This window comes from Coffea arabica, chromosome 7e (genome assembly GCF_036785885.1).
Source record: "Coffea arabica cultivar ET-39 chromosome 7e, Coffea Arabica ET-39 HiFi, whole genome shotgun sequence".
NCBI lineage: Eukaryota > Viridiplantae > Streptophyta > Magnoliopsida > Gentianales > Rubiaceae > Coffea > Coffea arabica.
This window is the reverse complement of record NC_092323.1, coordinates 46,796,080-46,819,356: the sequence shown is the minus strand read 5'-3', so window position 1 is coordinate 46,819,356 and position 23,277 is coordinate 46,796,080. Positions and strand designations below refer to the sequence as shown.

Here is a 23,277-nt window from a genome sequence, read left to right as displayed (position 1 = left end):
TCCAGGCACAGGGTGAGCTCAAGGCGTCTCTTCTACGGGAGGCCAACTCTAAGAAGGTGATGCCAACTCTAAGTTCTTCCATGCACAAGTAAAGAAGAGGAGGGCTCATAATTATATACATAGAGTGAAGGACAAGAACGGGGTTTAGATTGATGAGTCCGCCAAGATTGAAGAAATGGAAATTGAGTACTTCTCTGAGATTTTATCGCAGTCTGGACAGGTGCAGGTGGATCAATCTGTGTTAGGTTTTATCCCGTCGATTATCTCGGAGCAAGAGAGCAAGGCGTTACAACAGTTTCCCATGGAGGAGGAGGTCAAAAACGTGGTTTTCCAAATGAATGGTGACAGTAGTTCGGGCCCGGATGGGTTCAAAGGGTCTTTCTTCACTTCTTGCTGGGATATAGTGAAGGGTGATGTTAATCGGGCTGTCTGTGATTTTTTTGTTGGAGCGGAGCTGCCGTGGGGGTACACATCTACGTTGTTGGCATTGATCCCTACGAGACCAGGGACGTCTTCTTTTTCGGAATTTAGGCCAATCAGTTTGTGTAACTTTGTGAATAAAATCCTTTCTAAGCTGCTGGCATTGCAGTTAGAAAGGATCTTGCCGAAGCTAATATCACCGCAGTAGAGCGGTTTTGTAAAGGGGAGACTGATTTCGGATAATATATTGTTAGCATTGGAGATGTGCTCTGCTTTAGGGAAGAAGGTGAGGGGTTCTAATGTGGCTCTGAAACTGAATATGGCCAAAGCTTATGATCGGGTTTCCTGGAATTTTCTGATCCAAGTCATGCAAAGGTTTGGTTTTGGGGAGCGATGGCTTGACATGGTTTGGAGATTGATTTCGTCTTGTCATTTCTTTGTTCTAATTAATGGGAAACCATGTGGTTTCTTTCGGACTTCTCAGGGATTACGTCAAGGGGACCCCTTATCCCCGACATTATTTATTGTAGTGGCGGAGGTGTTATCTAGGAGTTTGTATGAATTGGTAGGCAATCCGAAATTTGATCCTTTCTTTGTGGCGCGGGGATGTCCTACACTGACGCATTTTGCATATGTCAATGATATTATCATCTTTTGCAATGGTGGTAAGCACTCCCTAGGGTGCGTGATGAAGGTGCTAGATGGCTACCAGGTGGTGTCAGGGCAAATGGTGAACAATGCTAAAAGTTGTTTCTTGGTGGATAAGAAAGTCTCGTTGGCCCGTCGAAGGGTGATTGCTCAAGTCACCAGGTTCTCATTTAAGAGCTTGCCAGTTACCTACCTAGGTTGTCCTTTGTACAATGGGAGAAGAGTAAAAGCCTTATTTACTGAGGTACTGGACAAAGTCTCACAACGAGTAACTTCTTGGCAAGGTCGATGGTTATCAATGAGTGCTCGAACTTTACTTATTAAACATGTTTTTTCGTCCATCCCAATTCATATTTTGGCGGTTCTGGAGCCTTCAAGAGAGGTAGTTTCTGAGATGGAGCGAATTTTTGCAAGGGTCTTTTGGGGAGAATCGTAATTTGGTGCTAAGCGGCGTTGGGCTAGGTGGGAGAAGTTATGCCTCCCTGTGGATGAAGAGGAGTAGGTTTTCAGTCCCTTTAGGCGATTATTGAGGCGTTCTCTTGTAAACTATGGTGGATGTTTAGATGTGGACAGTCACTTTGGGCGTAATTTATGAGATACAGGTACTTCAGTGCTCTATATCCAAATCAAGTTCCCGTTTCTGCTAAGCTTTCCGCCAGCTGTAAACGTATGATTAGGGTCCGTTCTTCCATGGAGGAATGGGTAAAATGGGATCTATCTAGGGGAACTGTTGCTTTCTGGTGGGATAATTGGAGTGGGCTGGGTCCGTTGGCGTGGAGGTATCCAGATTTGGCCTCAGATGTTAGGGTCTCTAAGTTTTTGCGTGAGGGACAGTGGGATTATTTGGCGGTCCGAGGTTCTTTCTTTTGGAGATTGCATAGGCGGTCCGAGGTTCTTTCTTTTGTTTTTTTACGGACTCGGACAGCTTAGTTTGGCTATTGGATCCCTCGGGAGTGTTTTCTATGAAGTTTGCATATCAGCTAGTTCGCCCGTCTAGTGCTCGTTCGTTTGCCTATATTTGGCATTCTTCCATCCCGCGAAAATTGTTTTTCTTTATGTGGCGCCTGTTTAAGGTTCAGCTTATGGTGGATGACGTGCTTGAAAAATTTCATGTTCATGGGCCCTCTAAATGTCAATGCTGCTTGCCGGCTTAGTTAGAGACGATGCAACATGTATTCTCTACTGGTCACATGGCAGATGAGACGTGGGCATTTTTTGAGCGGCCCTTAGGTTTTTCATCGTCAGTTGCTCTTAATGTTAGGTCATGGTGTTATAAATGGTGGTTACTCCCTGTGAAAGGTAGGGTGCTACGCTAGATATCAAGGATTCTTCCGCTCCTAAAAGTATGGTTCTTATGGCGGGCTAGAAATCTGTCCCGGTTTGAGGGACACAGTATATCCGGTAATCAGGTTCGTTTCCTGATCCTTAATGAATTGTGAATATTGATAAAAGTACAATTTCTAAAAATTTCGGGCTTGCCACTTCACTGGGCGGGAATTCTTGATTCGATGATTTCGACTCCGAGGGCGTTAACATCAATGGTGGTGAAATGGGTCTTCCCTGTGGATGGCTTTTTTAAGCTAAACACGGATGGATGTTCTATGGCTTGAGGTAGTGGCGGTGGAGGGGTGATTAGAGATTCTTGTGGGTGATTAGAGATTTCTTTGGCCCTCTAGATTCTTTACAGGCTGAGTCACGTGCACTCCTTTTAGGGCTCCAATTGGGACACCGACTAGGGATATCTCGATTAATTATTGAGTCTGACTGCCTGGTCTTGATTAATTGTTTAAGGGGTAGTTGGGGGGTGCTAGCGGTAATTCGACCAGTTGTTCGCGCAATTCGATTGGTTATTCCAAGCTGTCACCAGCTCAGTCATTGTTATCGGGAGGGTAACACGGTGGCTGATTCTCTTGCGATTTTTGGTGCCGCACGTGGCTTTTTCTCATTGTTCACTGCAGTTGCTCAGTTGCCAACTCGTACTAAGGGTCTACTCTCTTTGGATATGCAAAATTTTTGTAGTTTTCGTTTTTCTTTTCGGAGGTAAGGTTTATGCCTACCTCTAGCATTGTACTCCTACTTCCTATTAATAAAATGACCTTTTATTTAAAAAAAAAGGTATTAAGGGTTGAACCCACAGGGAAGATTTTCAATTACTGGTAATTTTTGAATTTCTTTATTAGTTATACTATCATAAGTGCAAGAAATTGAATCTACACTATGAACATGAAGTAAAAATAATATAAATAACACTAGAAAGATCCTAGAGGTATGAAATTCCTTACTACTCCTTTATTATTTAGACTATTAAAAGTGCAAATGAAGTTATTGGTTAAGTGAATGCTATTATCTTAGCTAGTTATGGTGTAATTTCCTCATGTATGTGAAATCTACTTTTGTAGTGAATCAACTATATTTGTAATTAAGCCATACCTACTCTCGTAGTTATAAAATTAACTACAAGCTCATTTATTCTATGATATTACATGAAACAAGTCACTAAAGCCACATAGATGCTCCTCTACTCTCGTGAGTGAACTCCCTAGGTTTATCACTTCCTTGACTAGTATTAAATTTTAATTTTCATTGCAAACTTAACACATAACAAACAAGATATAGAAAGTTCATCCATAATCTAGGCATAAACTTTAGCAAAACATGAAAACAAACACCAAACTTGTATTATAGTTAAAAATGAAATTGAATACAAAAGAGAAAGTGATAGGAGAGAAGTCACCCTTGTCACATAAGCTCTAACTCTCCATCTTTACTCTTCAAATTTTCATCCAAATCTAACTACAGATACAAGAAGGATAAACTACTCTAACTATAGGATACTACCCTAACTAATGAACTAAGAAAATTCTAGTGAAAACTACATTTTTGGTGGAGTTTCTCTAGCCTTCCAAAGTTTTGAAAGTGGTCTTCAAAGGCTACTATTTGTAAAGGATTCAAGAGCCAAATAAGTTGTTTCTAGTTGTCGTTTTTGCCTCTTGAAACTCCCAAGAGTTGGTTCTCCAACTTTCCACACCGTTCTTCTTTGTCAGATACAGCTGAAATTACTTGCTGGAACTGAGCTGGAAAGCTGTGTGAACAAAGAACAAGTTTCAGAGCAAGTTGCAGTTGAAAATGATGAATACGTGACGTTGAAAACGTGACCTTAGGTCGCGTACTGTATCCCATGTATTGCCTTCTGCAAGTTTGCTCAATTCTGGACATATTTCATCCTTGCTCTATTTTTGGTCCAAATTCAACTGACATTTTCTCAATGATGAAAGTTGAACTAGCTCTTGTATAAAACATGAAAGTTGTAGCTCTTTGTTCCATCTTTCCAATGCATGAAGAATCATCCAATTTGGAGCTTTGTGGGCCAAGAAATGACCAAAATACCATCAACTGGTCAGAACTCTATTTCAGTTTTCGATAATGAAATTGCACTTCTGTATTTTGACTTTTTGACAATGAAAATGACTAAACTGGATTTAGATTTCCTCATGCAAAATGTACATCTATCTCTTATTTTAAAATGGTACAAGAATCACCTTAATCCGATACTTTTAGCTCAAGATATAGCCAAAATACCGTAAGGTGTCAAAGTTGGAAAACTTGTATTTCATCCTATGAGTATTTTGCACTTCATGTTGTCTTTTTATCACTTCAAACCATTATCAATCATCTAATTATTTTCTCAATTCACTCCATTTGATGATTGAAGCGTCAAACTTACAAAAACATGAAGTTTTCACCATTAAAATCCATAGAAATGCAATTTTTACCACTTTAAACCACAAAATACATATTTTCACTAGAAACTTAGTTAATTAGCTATAAAAGTAAATAAACACACCAAAACTAACTAATAAAACATACTTAAAACATGTAAAATACACACTTATCAGTTATGCTGATAATCTTCCTACTATTTGTGCATTTTTCCTAACTACTGTTTGAATAGAAACTATTTTTAAACAATATTTTCTAAAGGTTCTCTAAACATGTTTTTGTGACTATTTTTTATATTTTCAACAGCCTTTTGTTTATCACAATACTATATCATAATAATTATTATAGTAATTAAAATTAATTTTTCCAAATAAGCTTCAATTTTCAAACACTCACTCTAAAAGTTTTTGCCATGGAGGCAACTGAACATGAAGAGAAAAACAATTTTCCTATTTAGTCCGATTTTTGGTATAGTGAAAGATAGAAGTTTGAAAAAATAAAAAACAAAAAAATATTGGATGTTTTCTATAATAAAATTTGCAACTGATGCAAAATATTAGAAATTTCAAATGTTGATCGTTCATGTGCTGGTCTTTATGTCTATCGATATAGTATTCTTTGTCTAGATCATTTCTGGATTTACTTTGCCATAGGTAACAGATATCTAATGATAAAAAGAAAAAATCATGTAAGACTAATAGACTACCGTTATTGTATAATAAGTTGTAGCGTTGTATGAAAATCTACTAATAGGGTGTTATTTGTTATTAAATTTATGGCTAATTTCCCCTTTATGCTTGCCAAATATTATCTTAATTGTCGGATGCTACTTATATTTGGTTTTTGGGCCTAATTACAGGAGATGGAGCAGAAAAATGCCAAAAAGGGAGATTTTCTTGAAGACATGCTGCAAAGTCCAGATTCTCGGGATTGTGTGCACATGGGAAGCTTCCAGGATATTGAAAAATCTGGCTCCAAGTTGTGCTGAACCAATTCTTTCCCTTTTGTTGTCTAGTAGTATACTAGTATTAGGAAACAAGAAATAATGAAATCTCAGTAGTTGGCTTATCTTTTTCTTTTCCTTATTCGATTAGGAAGCTGACTAGTATGCAGACTAGTCACTTAGATTTTGTTTTGATCTTTTGCTTTGTTTGGCTGCAAGAGAGAAGCACACCTTCTCTTTGTTCTCTTACTTCTTTTTTTATTTGAACATATATTACATCGTTTGAAAAAAAATGATTGATGTCAATGAATTCAATCTATTCGCCTGGAAATTTCTCCATGAGATGTGGCTAAGTTTCTAATCTAGTCAAAGATCAACTCAACAACGTAGTCCTGAACGTCTGTGATATCGAACTAATCTTTACTTGTTTCTTTAATTTATTGATATTTGTGCATTCTCTATTTTAATTACTCGAGATTATTTCATTAACTGAATGTCAAGGACCGATATTCAAAGTGATCTAATAATCTATTGCCAAATTAATCAACTAAATCTATAATTATTTAGTCGATTAATATTAGTGGTAACTAGCATTTACATACGTTAGAGGAACGTGCAATCTAATTTAAATAACCCTCTTAGTATGTTATTGATTAGGGTTAGACTTTTCTAATTCTTAATACAATTGAGAAATTAAACCCTACGGTCATACATAGGGTTATTACCTGATTAGAGGTAATCAATGGTTATGCCTCGGTTATCAATAAACTAAGGAAAAATAGGTCGTCAGAGTTTGTTGATGACTATAACTAGCTTGTTAATGAATTGAGAGAACCATTTTTGTATCAATGATCGGATGAATGGACTATGTCTGAGAGGTTGTATCTTTGGCTGGAGTTTGTTTACCATCGATTTAATTCCTGCTTACTTACGTGAATCGTTTATTTACTAGTTGTTTACTTATTTTTGTTTCAATTGTTTAATCAATCCCAGCTTTATAAAATCCCCCTTGCTCTGTACTCGAGAAGAGATAAATTATCCCCAATCCCTGTGGATTCGACCCTACTCACCGTTATATACAAAATTTTATTTTTCTTGAGTAGGTATTTATTATTATACAGGTTCGACAACCTATCATCTACTAAAGCAGTAGCTATAATATGTTTTGGATGTAATGAATTCAATACTGAGGAAGTAAAAAAAAATAACTTTAACTTTAATAATATCCATAGATTTGATTACTTTTTTAACGCATTTCAAATGTAACAAATATCACCTAGGAAATAGCAAGTTGGACTTCTAGCTTTGTGTTTACTGCCCTCTATTAATTATTTTGGGGCCATTGAGCTCCTTCTTGCTTTTAATATGTATGGTCAAATTCAGTGGCCTCAAGCCCCAAAGAACCACTAAATATTTTCTTGCACTTGATATTTTAAAGTTCCATTTCTTCTTCCTTTTCCAACAAAAGAACACAAAATAAAAATGATTACTTAATCAATAATAATAATATAAATAAAGATACAATAAAAAACTAACAAATTTTGCAAAAAATATTAACAAAATTTTTGGAAAAAATCTGGTGTCTACAGCCTTCAAATACTCAAAAGCAAAAATTGGTCAAGAAGAATAAAATGACACATGAAACACAAAACCAAGACTCAACAAGTCACTAAAAATGACAAATAAGATACTAGACACAAAAAAAACAAGAAAAGCAAGTAAAAATGTCTAAACTAATAAAATTGTTCTTAGCACCAATATTTAACCAATCATCCCCGGCAATGGTGCCAAAAACTTGACGTGCGCGAGATATGGATATAATAATTAGGTTCAACCTACAGTCAAGTTTTATATTTATAAATTTTTATATACTCCACATGCGATTTTTTGTAAGTATACAGGTCAACATTGAGTATAGGGTATTAAGAGTCGAATCCATAGGTAAGATTGTCAATTACCGATGGTTTTTGAATTCCTTTATTATTTAGATTATCACAATTGTAAAAAATTAAATCTACACTATAAACATGAGATAAAAGTAATAAAAGTAACACTAAAAAGCTCTTAGGGTGATAGGCATGGGGCATGTATATAAAAACAATCTTTGTCTCAAGTTTTAAATTTGTAACTTTCTAAATACCCTACACACAACTGCAAGTATATAGGTCATGTTTGAGTATAGGATATTAAGGGTCGATTTCACAGTGAAGATTGATCAATTACCGACACTATTCTAACTTCTTTATTATTTGGACGCTCATAAATGCAAATCAAGTAAATCTAAGCTACAAATATAGAAAAATATGAAGTGAAAACTACAATAGATGGCTCCTAGGGAATGGAATTCCTAACCACTCTTAACTAACAAGATTACTTGGGTAATTGAATACTACTATCAACCAACTTCCTTTAAAGGAGTTGGCCACCACCTTTAGTGTGGGATGGAAGGTCAAGGGTTCAACTCTTGCCTCCCATCAAAAGTTGCCACTTAATGTGGCTTTGCTTAGATCCATGCGAGTGCTTTGCACTCATATGGTCCGATGGTGGTTCAATCCCCATCAGTTTCCTGTGACCTTGTTGGGTCACCCCCCTAGTGTAGGTTAGATTAGGAGTAGGAGTAGATGTAGATGGTAACAAGAGACAAAAAAAATTGAACACTACTATCTCAGTTAGTTATGGCATAATTTCCTTATGTATGTGAAACCTACTCTCGTAATGAATCAACAATACTTATAACTAATCCATACCTACTCTCGTGGTTATGAAATTAGTTACAAGTTCATGAATTTCAATGAAATTACCATAAAACAAGTCACAAAGGTGCACCTCTATTTTCGTGAGTGTACTACCTAAACTTAGCACTTCCTTGAACTAATATTGAATTGCAACTATCATTGATAATCCAATATCTTCAAATAATCACAACTAATGGCCAGTTAATCATGATTGTAAGAACAAAAGTGCTAAATAACTAACTCAAAGCAATAGCATCATCCACCCAAGCAAATCTCACAAACAAACCATAGCAAGTTCATCCAACCCAAGGCATGAAACTTTAGCTAGACATAAAGCAAATAAAAATACAATCCAATCTTGTATTAAAACTAACAAAGAAATCAAATACAAGAGTTAAAGTGTTAAGAGAGATCAAACCATTGCTACTAGAGCTCAACTTCTCTATCTTCATCCCTCTTTACTTCCTTGTTGAGCTAATACAAGAATTCAAGAACAGCCCACTAATTCTAAACTAATCTTACACTAATCTAACCTAGACTAGAAAAACTAAGTATTTCTAGTTTTAGATCTACATTTTGATGATGTTTTTCTCTCTCTTTTTCTCTGTAAAATTCATCCAAAAGGAGTCACTTTTGTGACGACCCCACCTTCCCCCTAAGGCATACCCAAGGATTTGGTGGATCGCCTGCCCAGTTCTCACCAGGATTCACTCACTCACTCAATCAACTCTTAAGATTAATCATTCAAGCCTCCAAAATAACATTTAAGTTCTACAATTCAACCAAAATGTAAACTTATTTACAACCCAAAAGCCAAACGTATGATACAACATCAAATGTCAAAATATATCCTATCAATCAAAAGTATAAGTACAAGAGGGTCATACACTGTAGTTCACACTTAATTGTTTTGGACCTCCATTCCTGTAAGGAAAATAAAAACTAAAGGAATGAGCTAAAAGCCCAGTGAGGTTCCTAAACAAGCAATCAGGTAGAAAAATCATGGAAGTATGGTATTTAGCAGTTTGAACACTTTGCACAATAATATCCAGTCATTCAAGAAATAAACATTCAATCATTGAAAGGATACGTGCTCACTTGGAGCCATTCATTCATTCATTCGCCAACCATTTTCCTTATCCCTCCAACATTAGAAAACATTTGCAAGTGAAAACTCCCTCAGTGTTCTTGTCATTCATTCATTATTATCATTGCATTGAATCCACTGGCCAGTTCTCCATCAAATTTTGTGGTAATACTCGAGTATACCAAACATTGTCCCAGGATCACCAGTTGCTCAACCGAGTCAACTTCTGGCTCGAGTCGACTGGCAACGAAGGGCAAGGGCCCAGTTCAGCCAAAAGACTTATATTCATGCACAAGTAGCATTCAATCATTAAAAATTCACTTTTGCTTGGGTCGAATGCGACAAGGTAAACACTCACCCATCGAAAATCCATTTAAAAATCATTAGAAAGTATTTAACATTCCAATAACATTCACAACATTTCACATAGTCATTTAAAGCATACACATGCAAGGAACACTCACCACGGGGTACAAGTTCAAGTGTTCGCCTCATGAGCACTTCCGACCTCACCTCCACGTCCTAAAATTACATTTATAAAGTGCCATGAGATCTACTGTGCCAAGTCACATTATTCCAAAAGAAAAATCAAACTCAAAATGGTTCAACAACTCCAACTTGAAGTTGGAAGTGAAAGTAAGGACGGTTTTAAGAAAACAGAAATTTTTCCCAGTTCTGCGCGATGCAATTTGAAAATTCATATCTCAAGTTTCTTAAATCCAAAATTTATAAACTTTATACCGTTAGAAAACAAGGTATATGATACATAGAGTACTTATTTTAGCCACAAAACTAGCTATAACCAACATATACCTAAGCTGGAAATTAACCAAACCCTAGCAACAACTTCACCAAACCCTAGCAAAACCATGAAATTACCATAAACATGCTTCCTTCAACTTCAATCATAACACATCTTGCATAAATCTCAAGAAAAAAGTAAAAATAGATGTTTTCTAGAAATTTTACCTCAAAACCCCAAGAAAACAAGCAACTCAAGAGCTTTCTTCCCTAAGTAACTCCACCAAAAGCTTCCCTCCAAACTTAACTCAAGATTAATCGGTATGCATTAGGGTTAGTGCTTGGATTTCTCATGAATTGAGCAAGAAATCAAGGCTAGAGGTTGGTTTCTTTTCTCTCTCTTTCTCTCTCAATATTTCGGCCAGCCCAACCAAGAATGAAGAGAAATAATGGTGAAATGTAAGCTTAATGGTGAAAGAAAGTTGTCTTAGTCTTGGTCAAAGTTCCATGGATGGTTGACACTTGGAAAGGCAAGGATTAATATCTAGTTAATGACTTAAATATCTCTCTTTTCTCTCTACAAAAATTTCGGCCAAGAAAGTAGACAAATGAAGGAAAATTGTGGCTAGAGGAAAGATAAGAAGGAAGAAAGTTTCTTAGTCAAAGGTTGCATGGATGGCCAACACTTGGCAAGCCCCAATTTTCCTCTTGTTTTTGTTTCTCTTCGTCTTGTTTTCAGTCAAGAATTTCGGTTAGCTTAGGGTTAATTTTGGGGCAGACTAAATGAAACAAAAACAAGGAGACTAGGGTAAGAAAGTATTGGTCAAGTGGTGTCCTCCACCGGTAACAAACGGCGCACGTCAGTTTAAACCTATTTTCTTAATTCTCTTATACTTTTATCTTAACTTATGATTCACTAACTTACTCTTAGCATTTTTTAACCACATACTTCCTCTTATTTAATATCTGATCTTATCCACCAAATTTAGTGCACACACCTTACCAATCGATCACACTACCAAAATGCACCAAAACCCTAACTCACTCTAAATTTAAAAGTAAAAGTAAAACTCTTGACTCAACTAATGAAATCACCATGAAATTTAGGGCTAGTAAATAGTTAAATAGTCAAGTAAAGAAATATAGAAAGAAATATAAATTAATGTCTCAAAATTAGGAGGAAATTCTAAAGAAATTTTCGGGTCCCCACACTCTCTCCCCTTTAAGAAAATTTCGTCCTCGAAATTTTTACCTTCCATTGCCTCAGATGACTCCGGAGCTTGTTGTTTGTCTAAGACATATACCTGTGTTGGTACTTTTGATCGGTTCCCTCTTTCATTAGTCTGTCTAGATTTGGTTCTATCCACTTGTTGAGCACTATTCCCTCGTGGCTGTTTTTTCGGGCAGTTGCTAATTTGATGGTTGGTACCCCCACAAACTAAGCACTTTCACCCCTTCCTCCAACAATCATCCTCAGTGTGATTTGTCTTCCCACAGTATCTACAGGTCAAACGAGAAGCCACCTTTTGACCTTCTCCAGGAATTCCCTCTTGTTGCCCTTTTTCCACTTCACTTCCCCTTGTAGAACCTTCTTCTAGCGTTCCTAGTGTCCATGGTGGATAGGGTGAATGGTTTGATCTTTTAACTTTGGAAGGTGTTGCATTCTTTCTAAGTTTTTCATGTATACTACTAGGTGTACTCCTTTTGTGTGCGTGAAAAACTTTTACCTGTGCCTTTGCATTCTCAATCCTTTAGGCCTTCCCAAGAATTTCAGTAAAAGTATTAACTTGAGCAGTGATAGATTACAATTCTGCTATTTATTTTGTAATTAATTTTCCCTATTACCTTACCAAATAGGGATTAATTATCAGATTTTATTCACTGTTGGTATTTGTGCTTATTACAGGAATTTGGAGCAAAATGTGATAAAAAGTTGAAAAATTACCGAATATGATTTGAACTGGCAAAAGGTAGTTCAACACAAATAAGAAATGTGTCAACTAGGAAATCTCCTAGTTTGTTGGCCGCGGTCAAAGAGGAGATAGAGGTCAATTGTGAGGAGGACTCCAGGGAGCCTTGGGAGAGCCAGCCGCCACAAGCAAAAAAGTAGGGAGAAAGCTAGTTTCTCGGTTGATTGCTACTTATTTTCTTTCCATAGTATGAGGAATATATAATCCCAATTAGGAGACAACTTTTGGTTAGACGGGACTTGGCCATCTTTGGCCGTCTTATGCGTTTTTTATTGTTTGAGAGCAATTGTTTTGGAGACAATTGTTTAGAACAATTAGTCATCTTTTATAGTTTGCTTTTCTTTCATGATTCCACCGAACTGAATCATCTTAAGAGAGAACAATGTTTTCGAGAATGACTTCTGCAATTTCGCATGGGATTTCCTCTATGAAGATGAACTAACTCCTTTTTCTAGCCGAAGGTTAATTTGAAGACGCGGTTCCAAACATCTGTGAGATCGAATTATTTTACTTATTTCTTTTATTCATTCGTATTCGTACGTTTTCTAGTTTTATTGCTTATGATTGTTTTGTTATTTGAATGTCAAGGGCTCGATATTCGAATTAACCTAATAATCTGCTGTCATATTAATTGATTGAATCTATAATTGTTCTATTGATTAATACCAGTGGCGACTAGCGTGATTGGTTTCATGTTAGGGAAACGTATGATCTAATTTAAACAAACCCTCGTAGCGTGTTTGTTGGTTAGGGTTGGGTTTTTCTAATTCTTATTGCAATTGAGAAATTAAATCCTATGATCGTACCTAGGGTTATTTCTTGGTTAGGGAAATAGTTAATGGTCGTACCTTGACTATCGAAAAGGTAAGGAAAGGTTGGTTGTTTATCGCGTGTATGACAACTATAACCAATCTAGTAATGAGTAATTGAATTATCTTCGCATCGATAATCAGTTGAATGGACCGTGTCTGAAAAGTTGCACCTTTGGCTAGAGTCGTATTAGTTATTGATTAATTCTTGTTTATTTCTATTAGTTATTTCATTAGTTAGTTAATTAGTAATTTTATATTTTTTAAAAATCCCTCATGCGCTGAATTCTAGAAGAAACGAATTATCCCCAATCCCTGTGGATTCGACCATACTCACCGCTATATACAAAATCTGTATTTTTCTTAAGTAGGTAATTATTATTGCACAGGATCGACACCTGTCAATTTTCGGCGCTGTTGCCGAGGACTGGCGTTCGTTAATTCGTTTTCTTTTTTAGTTCATTTTATTTTATTTTAATTTTTGTATTTTTTTTCTTTCGATTTTATGCCCCATTTCTCTTAAGCAGGTGAATTAATTTTTTACCATGAGATAAAGAAGACTGTGCATAGTGCCGACTCTAGCAATTCTGATCAATAAGACGTGTCGCCATGGCTAATGCTCGAACTTTAAGGGAGTTGGCTGCTCCAAACTTTAATCAACAGTCATTATGCATTACCTTTCCAAATTTAGATGAAGAAACTCCTTTTGAATTAAAGTTTGGTCTAATTCACCTTTTACCTTCTTTTCATAGTTTTTCAAGTGAGGAACCTTACAGGCACTTGCAGGAATTTGATATAGTATGCACAAGTATGAAACCGCCGGGGATTACTGAAGAGCAGATAAAAATGCGAGCATTTCCCTTTTCCCTCAAGGACGCGGCAAAAGATTGGTTCTACTATCTGCCACCAAGTAGTATAACAACTTGGGAACAATTAAAGAAGAAGTTTTTGCAAAAATATTTTCCTGCATCAAGAGCCGCCAGTTTGAGAAAAGAAATATGCGGCATTACACAGCATTCAGGGGAGTCTCTCTATGACTATTGGGAGAGATTTAAGAAATTGTGTACTAGATGCCCCCAACACTAGATTAGCGAGCAGCTCCTGATTCAATATTTCTACGAAGGTTTGTTATATACAGATAGAAATCTTATAGACGCTGCTAGTGGAGGTGTTTTGATGAATAAGACCCCCCAAGATGCTTGGAAATTGATAGAAAGGATGGCAGAAAATTCTCAACAATTTGGCACAAGAGAAGATGTCCATACTCATCGAGTAAATGAAGTAACTGTCTCATCAATTCAACAACAAATATCTGAATTAACTTCAGCTATTCGACAGTTGGTTGTAGGGGATTTGCAGCAGGCCAAAACATGTGGTATTTGTAAGGACACGAGTCATCTCACAGATTGGTGTCCAGTGCTACAAGATGAAAGAGTTGAACAAGTAACCATGGCTGGCAACATGCAGTATGACCCTTACTCCAACACGTATACTCCGAATTGGAGGGACCATTCGAATTTCAGCTATGGAGGTAACAAGCAGCAAAATTCTTTGCCCAATAAGCAGCAAGGTTTTCGGTCATGGTACCCCTCCAAATCTCAATCTCATTCATCAAATGCTGACATGTCTTTGGAGGATATGGTCAAGGCATTAGTTGCCAACACCACGCAACTCCAGCAAAATGCCACTCAATACCAGCAAAGGACGGACACGAGCATCAAAAACATAGAAAATCAGTTGAGTCAGATGACTTCTATACTACATCGTTTGGAGTCTCAAGAGAAAGGCAGACTTCCATCTCAGTTTGAAGTTAATCCAAAGAATGTGAGTGCCATGACCCTCAGAAGTGGAAAAGAAATTAAAGGGCTTACGGTTCTGAAGGATAAGGGTCAAGATCAAATTCAAAAAGAGATGGAAGATGGAAGGCGTGAATTGGTTTCTACACTGAGCAAATGAAATTCTCCAATTTATGAAGAATTGCCCTCACAGACCATCATCGACCTTAAGAAAGATGAGGATGCAATTATCCTGACAAGTGACATGGAACTGCAAGAGTCTCAAGAAAATGGATCTAAAGGTGCAGTTGAAAAGGAAGTTGAAGTGCAAGAAATGGAACCCCAATATCAAATTGTTCAAGTGGATGAATCCAGTGAATAATCTCCCAATGCGGTGACATCTCCTCCATTCCTTAATCAATATCCTCCTGACTCTTATTCTTTAATTCCTGTTAGTGAGATTGATTTTATTATACCAGAAGATTTTGAATTTCATGATAGGAATAAGTTAAGAGTTGCGATGGCAAAACATCTTGAACCAGCAAGAACGCGTGATGGAGGAGTGAGTGAAGAATTAAGACGCTTGATGCCATCTACTACTCCATGGAAGACCGTACCTTGTGGGTTCAAAGATTACTCTATTTACGAGGGATATCACGACTACATAGAAGATGAAACACTGAAACGAGCTACACGATTTTATCCTTCGTGAATAAACAGGGCAATGTCTAGCCAAAGACATTAAAGAAAGGCGCTGCTTGGGAGGCAACCCAATGAAGGAGGTTTTAATTTGGCGGACAGAAGACTACTTAGTAGTTAGACGTGCCCACGCCAAGTGGTCACGCCTAAGGAAGGCAATTCGCGGCAGAAGACTCTCCATTAGTTAAGCGTGCCCACGTCAAGTGGTCACGTTTAAGGAGCTCAATTTTCGAAGATTGGTCAGAAGACTCCCTAGTAGTTAGGTGTGCCCATGCCAAGTAGTCACGCTTAAGAATTTTAATTTCCGTGAGTTGGTTAGAAGACTCAAGGGCAGTTAAGCGTGCCCATGTCTAACGCAGTGGTTCAAAAAAAAATTTCATTTCATTTCTTTTCCTTTCTTTCTTTCTTTCTTTCTCTCTTCTCTTTCTTTCTTCTTTCTTTCTCTTTTCTTCTTCTCTCCCTTTTTTTTCTTCCTTTCTTTCCTTTTCCAGTCGCAGGACCACAACCTTAGGACCTCAAACTCCGCTGCTCGAACCGTTTCTGCTCGTCACCATTGCTACCACACCATGCTGCCGCCGCTAGCCACCTCCCATGATCATCTCCATTTTCGCTATCTATGGGCATCTCCTATTTTGGTTTGGGAGTAGTAAGGATCCACCATGTTGGCTTCACACTACCAATCCCACCTGTGCCATAGCTGCTCGAGACCCCTCTTTGATGATCAGGGAAGTTTCGTTATCTCTTTTTGCTTTGTATTTTATTCTTTATTGCTTACATTTGGGACAATGTAAGATTTAGGTGTGGGGGGAGTAGTATATTGGTATTTTATTGAAAAAGTGCATGTGTAGGCATTTTTGTTGGAATTTTTTTGTTTGACTTTGTTGAATTTTATCCAATTTTTGCCTATCTTTGTGCATATTTGTGATTATTCCTGATAAAGGATGGTTAGATATTTCAAATTTTTTCTACTGCCAAGATTTTATACTCTAAGGTGTTAAGTATGACATGGTTAAGTTCAAGGGTATCTCTTTGGTGAATATTTGAGACTTTGTGACTTTTGCACTTGTTTGGTTAACTTCTCTAAGTATAGTAAATATTTGTCTAGCATTTTTTTTATGCAAAGTGGTTCAACTATTAATCTTAGTTCTTCATATTTAAGAAATGAAGCGGGTTTGTGTGATTTTTAATTTTAATTTGATACTTATTTATGAATAGTATTCGGCTATACTTCGCTAGTATCGTTGCCTAGTAACCGGAGATCTTCACCACAAGTGTCGATTTTCGCGTCAAAAAGCGATGATAGTTATGAGTATGTGGTTTTTAAGCAATGAGAGCTAAGTAATCGGGTTTCTTCATTTGGCCAATGTCGGAGTTCGTGTCAAAACGCTTGAATGGCTAAAAACTAAGCATTCCCCCTAAAAAAAAAAATCAATCAAGTGTGGGGATATTTTAGAAAAAAAATGTGCTAATAGTGAAAGGTGTGAAAGTGTTTGAATAAATTGTTAGCCCGCTGATCCATGAATTTTAATGTTGAGATTTTGCTTAATAGTCGAACCATTTGTTTATGGATGCTGGTTTAATATTTTATATTCTTAGATTAGTTAGTCATAAATTGAAAGAGTTCTTGATCTTGAAAACTAACTAGAGAGATATTTCTTGAAAATTGCCACTAATACTTGACATATGTTTTATTTGTATCTTGGCAATAGAAGATTTTAGCAACAACCACTGTTTGAATTTGATTGTTTGATTTGTTGTTCTTATGCTTGAGGACAAGCATGGTTTAGGTGTGGGGGGAATTGATAGATTACAATTCTGCTATTTATTTTGTAATTAATTTTCCCTATTACCTTACCAAATAGGGATTAATTATTAGATTTTATTCACTTTTGGTATTTGTGCTTATTACAGGAATTTGGAGCAAAATGTGATAAAAAGGTGAAAAATTACCGAATATGATTTGAACTGACAAAAGGTAGTTCAGCACAAATAAGAAATGTGTCAACTAGGAAATCTCCTAGTTTGTTAGCCGCGGTCAAAGAGGAGATAGAGGTCAATTGTGAGGAGGACTCCAGGGAGCCTTGGAAGAGCCAGCCGCCACAAGCAAAAAGGTAGGGAGAAAGCTAGTTTCTCGGCTAATTCCTACTTATTTTCTTTCCATAGTATGAGGAATATATAATCCCAATTAGGAGACAACTTTTGGTCAGACGGGACTTGGTCATCTTTGGCCGTCTTATGCGTTTTCTATTGTTTTGGAGACAATTGTTTAGAACAATTAGTCATCTTTTATAGTTTGCTTTTCTTTCATGATTCCACTGAACTGAATCATCTTAAGAGAGAACAATGTTTTCGAGAATGACTTCTGCAATTTCGCATGGGATTTCCTCTATGAAGATGAGCTAACTCCTTTTTCTAGCCGAAGGTTAATTTGAAGACGCGGTTCCAAACATCTGTGAGATCGAATTATTTTACTTATTTCTTTTATTCATTAGTATTCGTACGTTTTCTAGTTTTATTGCTTATGATTGTTTTGTTATTTGAATGTCAAGGGCTCGATATTCGAATTAACCTAATAATCTGCTGTCATATTAATTGATTGAATCTATAATTGTTCTATTGATTAATACCAGTGGCGACTAGCGTGATTGGTTTCATGTTAGGGAAACGTATGATCTAATTTAAACAAACCCTCGTAGCGTGTTTGTTGGTTAAGGTTGAGTTTTTCTAATTCTTATTGCAATTGAGAAATTAAATCCTATGGTCGTACTTAGGATTATTTCTTGGTTAGGAAAATAGTTAATGGTCGTACCTTGACTATCGAAAAGGTAAGGAAAGGTTGGTTGTTTATTGCGTGTATGACAACTATAACCAATCTAGTAATGAGTAATTGAATTATCTTCGCATCGATGATCAGTTGAATGGACCGTGTCTGAAAAGTTGCACCTTTGGCTAGAGTCGTATTAGTTATTGATTAATTCTTGTTTATTTCTATTAGTTATTTCATTAGTTAGTTAATTAGTAATTTTATATTTTTTAAAAATCCCTCATGCGCTGAATTCTAGAATAAACGAATTATCCCCAATCCCTGTGGATTCGACCCTACTCACCGCAACATACAAAATCTGTATTTTTCTTGAGTAGGCAATTATTATTGCACAGCCTCGACACCTGTCAAGCAGCTGCTGAAGCTTCTTTGATCTCCAAATTCAACCCCTGTATAAACCGTCTCATCCTCCTCTGCTCCGTAAGCACTAGTTCAGGAGCAAATTTAGATAATTTAGTGAATTGGGTTTCATATTCGGCTACGCTTAAGGTTCCCTGACGTAACCTAATAAAATCATCCTCTCTCTTCTCTTGGACTAGAGGTGGGAAGTATTTCTCATTAAACTCTCTCATAAAGTTTACCCAAATCCATGTTGTATGTTCTCTCTCCCATTTTGCCCTAATAACATTCCACCACGCCAAAGCGGGTCTCTCAAATTGAAAGACAGCAAATGCCACTTGTCTTTCCTCCGTATAATTCAAGGCCATAAAAATATCAACCATAGCCTCCAACCAATGCTCATCGGTCTCTGGATCAGGCCCTCCAAGGAACTTAGGAGGAACAAACTTTTGAAAACGCTCTAGAGCCCTGTCCTCAACGTTTTCAGGGTTCCTAAGCTGATTCACTGGAGTTTGGCCTTGTTGCTCTACCAATTGCGCTAAAATATTAGTCATTTGTTGTATTGTCGTTGCTACTTGATCCCCTGCTTTGGCCCCTTGGTTCCTGTTGCTGCTCTGCCGCTGCATCTCTTGTTTCTCTTGGTTCTTGTACTAGCCTACCACCACGTCTCTTGTACTTGCCTACCACCACGTCCACGGCTAGCCTCACGTCCCCGACTAGCCCCTCGTCCTTGACTTCGTCTACCCTCCATACCCTTCTTTCTTTTTTTTTCAAAAGGTTATGTATCACATAAACAAAATAAGCCGACTATAACAGAAAAAGAAAGACATTTTTAAATCCCACAGTCAAAGATAAGGAAATGCACTTAGTACATGTATAACATTTCAAGTTCATTCATCAAGTAAAAAAGATACTTTACATATCAAATTGATCAAAACCAAGCGCGTAAAACAAAACAGATACCGTACACATTAGCATTAACACGTCACTAGCAGCATACATACAGTGGTAGAACAAGAAATGACTTGTCATCCCTGTTACCTACACCAACGTCCTGCATTCTCGAGTCTCTAACCTAGGTCATTATCGAACCAACTGATTCTACTTCTCCCTCAGCGCAGATTGCCCTACCTTAGGCTCAAGATTAAATTCATTAAGGCCTGCATACCCTTGACCTCCCTTGGTTAGGTTCACTTGTACAACCTCATCCATAAGCATCTCAAATTAGTCAAAGTACAAAACTCTTCAATTGCATGTACCAATTCAAATATATCATTAGTAATGCCAATCCAAGGTAATAACCTACTCTCTTGAGCTAAAAGCAACTCATATAAGCATGGCCTAATCGCATTTCCACACTTACCTCAATTTCATTCGTAATCATCATAAAAGTTTCAACTCTTTAGTACTCGGGTACAAGAATCCGAAAGAGGATAATTCATAACTTGAGCCAGCCGGTCCCAAGAGTAAATCACCGACATTAGAGATTCCTACCTGACGTACATATCTATCTTCTCCAAGTATCAAGAAAAAAGGTTTATGCCTATAACATTCATGATTCACAGCTTACGCTCAAGAAGGGCGTCTAATCCTTTACGCTTTTCACGTAATTGGGACCATAGCACCACTTGGCCCAACCTCACCCCGCGCAGAGACTACGCAAAATAGTTCTGCTACCACCTGTGACGACCCCACCTTCCTCCTAGGGCGTACCCAAGAGTTTGGTGGATCGTCTGCCCAACTCTCGTCACGACTCACTCACTCACTCAATCAACTCTCAAGATTAATCATTCAAGTCTCCAAAATAACATTTAAGTTCTACAATTCAACCAAAATGTAAACTTATTTACAACCTAAAAGACGAACGTATGATACAATATCAAATGTCAAAATATATCCTATCAACCAAAAGTATAAGTACAAGAGGGTTATACACTCTAGTTCACACTTAATTGCTTTGGTCCTCCATTCCTATAAGGAAAACAAAAACTAAAGGAATGAGCTAAAAACCCAGTAAGGTTCCTAAACAAGCAATCAGATAGAGAAACCATGGAAATATGGCATTTAACAATTTGAACACTTTGCACAAAATATCCAGTCATTCAAGAAATAAACATTCAATCATCGAAAGGATACGTGCTCATTTAGAGCCATTCATTCATTCATTCGCCAACCATTTTCCTTATCTCTCCAATATTAGAAAACATTTGCAAGTGAAAACTCCTTCAATGTTCTTGTCATTCATTCATTTATATCATTGCATTGAATCCACTGGCCAGTTCTCCACCAGATTTCGTGGTAATACTCGAATATACAAAATATTGTCTCAGGGTCACCAGTCGCTCGACTGAATTCGTTTCTGGCTTGAGTCGACTGGCAACGAAGGGCAAGGGTCCAGTTCAATCAAAAGGCTTACATTCATGCTCAAGTAGCATTCAATCATTGAAATTCACTTTTGCCTAGGTCGAGTGCGATAAAGTACATACTCACCCATCGAAAATTCATTTAACAATCATTAGAAAGCATTTAACATTCCAGCAATATTCACAATATTTCACATAGTCATTTAAACCATACACATGCAAGGAACACTCACCACGGTACAAGTTCAAGTGTTCGCCTCATGTGCACTTCCGACCTCACCTCCACGTCCTAAAATCACATTTATAAATTGCTATGAGATCCACTATGCCAAGTCACATTATTCCAAAAGAAAAATCAAGCTTAAAATGATTCAACAACTCCAACTTGAAGATGGAAGTGAAAGTAAGGACAGTTTTAAGAAAACAGAATTTTTTCCAGTTTTGCGTGACACTATTTGAAAAATCATATCTCAAGTTTCTTAAGTCCAAAATTTATAAACCTTATACCGTTGAAAAATAGATTCAAAGGGTTACAATTTCTTAGAAGACACCTTTACAAGATTCTGTCCACAAATCAGTCAAAATCCAATCTGAAGCGGCTGCTTTATCCAGTAGAAAGACAGAACAGGAATGGAAATTCAGACAAATTTGAAAAATCACATAGTCATAGGAATTGAGCAAAATTCTGAAAATTTCACGGTTAAAAGGCCTACGAGTCTAATTTTAAATCAACAAATGGAACTCAATTTGGATTTTTCTACACCAAGATATAATAGATTTCCCAAGACTGCTCAAGGTCTCCTGCGAAAAAAATTTTAGAAGCACTTCCCCTTATTTTCCCTAGTTTTCAACCATTTTCAAGGCTTTATTCTCACCACAAGACAGCCCCAAATCAAGTTCACAAGGTATAGGATACATAGAGTACTTATTTTAACCACAAAACTAGGTATAACCAACATATACCTAAGCTGAAAATTAACCAAACCCTAGCAACAACATCACCAAACCGTAGCAAAACCATGAAATTAACATAAACATGCTTCATTCAACTTCAATCATAATATATCTTGCATAAATCTCAAGAAAAAAGTAAAAAGAGATGTTTTCTAGAAATTTTATCTCAAAACCCCAAGATAACAAACAACTCAAGAGTTTTCTTCCCCAAATAACTCCACCAAAAGCTTCCCTCCAAACTTAACTCAAGATTAATCGCTATGGATTAGAGTTAGTGTTTGGATTTTTCATGAATTGAGCAAAAAATCAAGGCTAGAGGTTGGTTTCCTTTCTCTCCCTTTCTCTCTCAATATTTCGGCCAGCCCAACCAAGAATGAAGAGAAATAATGGTGAAATGGAAGCTTAATGGTGAAAAAAAGTTGTCTTGGTCTTGGTCAAAGTTCCATGGATGGTTGACACTTGGAAAGACAAGGATTAATATCTAGTTAATGACTTAAATATCTCTATTTTCTCTCTCAATATTTCGGCCGGCCCAACCAAGAATGAAGAGAAATAATGGTGAAATGGAAGCTTAATGGTGAAAAAAAGTTGTCTTGCCAAGAAGGTGGAAAAATGAAGGAAAATTGTGGCTAGAGGAAAGATAAGAAGGAAGAAAGTTTCTTAGTCAATGGTTGCATGGATGGCCAACACTTGGCAAGCCCCAATTTTCCTCTTGTTTTTAGTGAAGAATTTCGGCTAGCTTAGGGTTAATTTTGGGGAAGATTAAATGAAATAAAAACAAGGAAATTAGGGTAAGAAAGTATTGGTCAAGTGGTCTCCTCCATCGGTAACAAACGGCGCACGTCAATTCAAGCCTATTTTCTTAACTCTCTTATACTTTTATCTTAACTTATGATTCACTAACTTACTCTTAGCACTTTTTAACCACATATTTCCTCTTATTTAATACCCGCTCTTATCCACCAAATTTAGTGCACATACCTCACCAATCGATCACACTACTAAAATGCACAAATCATAACTTACTCTAACTCTAAAAGTAAAAGTAAAACTCTTGACTCAACTAATGAAATCACCATAAAATTTAGGGTTAGTAAATAGTTAAATAGTCAAGTAAAGAAATATAGAAGGAAATATAAATTAATGTCTCAAAATTGGGAGGAAATTCTAAAGAAATTTTCAGGTCCTCATATTCTCTCCCCCTTAAGAAAATTTCATCCGCGAAATTTTTACCTTCCATTGTCTCAAAT

General features: G+C 36.8%; 1 protein-coding gene across 1 annotated transcript; it reads right to left on the bottom strand.

Moving 5' to 3' along the window:
- Positions 1 to 18,718: 18,718 nt before the first annotated feature.
- Positions 18,719 to 19,336, bottom strand: LOC113700926 (uncharacterized). The gene has a single exon (XM_027221354.1). The coding sequence runs from the start codon at positions 19,334 to 19,336 to the stop codon at positions 18,719 to 18,721; it is 618 nt and encodes a 205-aa protein (XP_027077155.1).
- Between the last annotated feature and the right edge of the window lie 3,941 nt (positions 19,337 to 23,277).

Bases quoted from the DNA above. Each gene is read 5' to 3' on its own strand.
- LOC113700926 (XM_027221354.1), bottom strand. From the start codon at position 19,336: ATGCAGCGGCAGAGCAGCAACAGGAACCAAGGGGCCAAAGCAGGGGAT.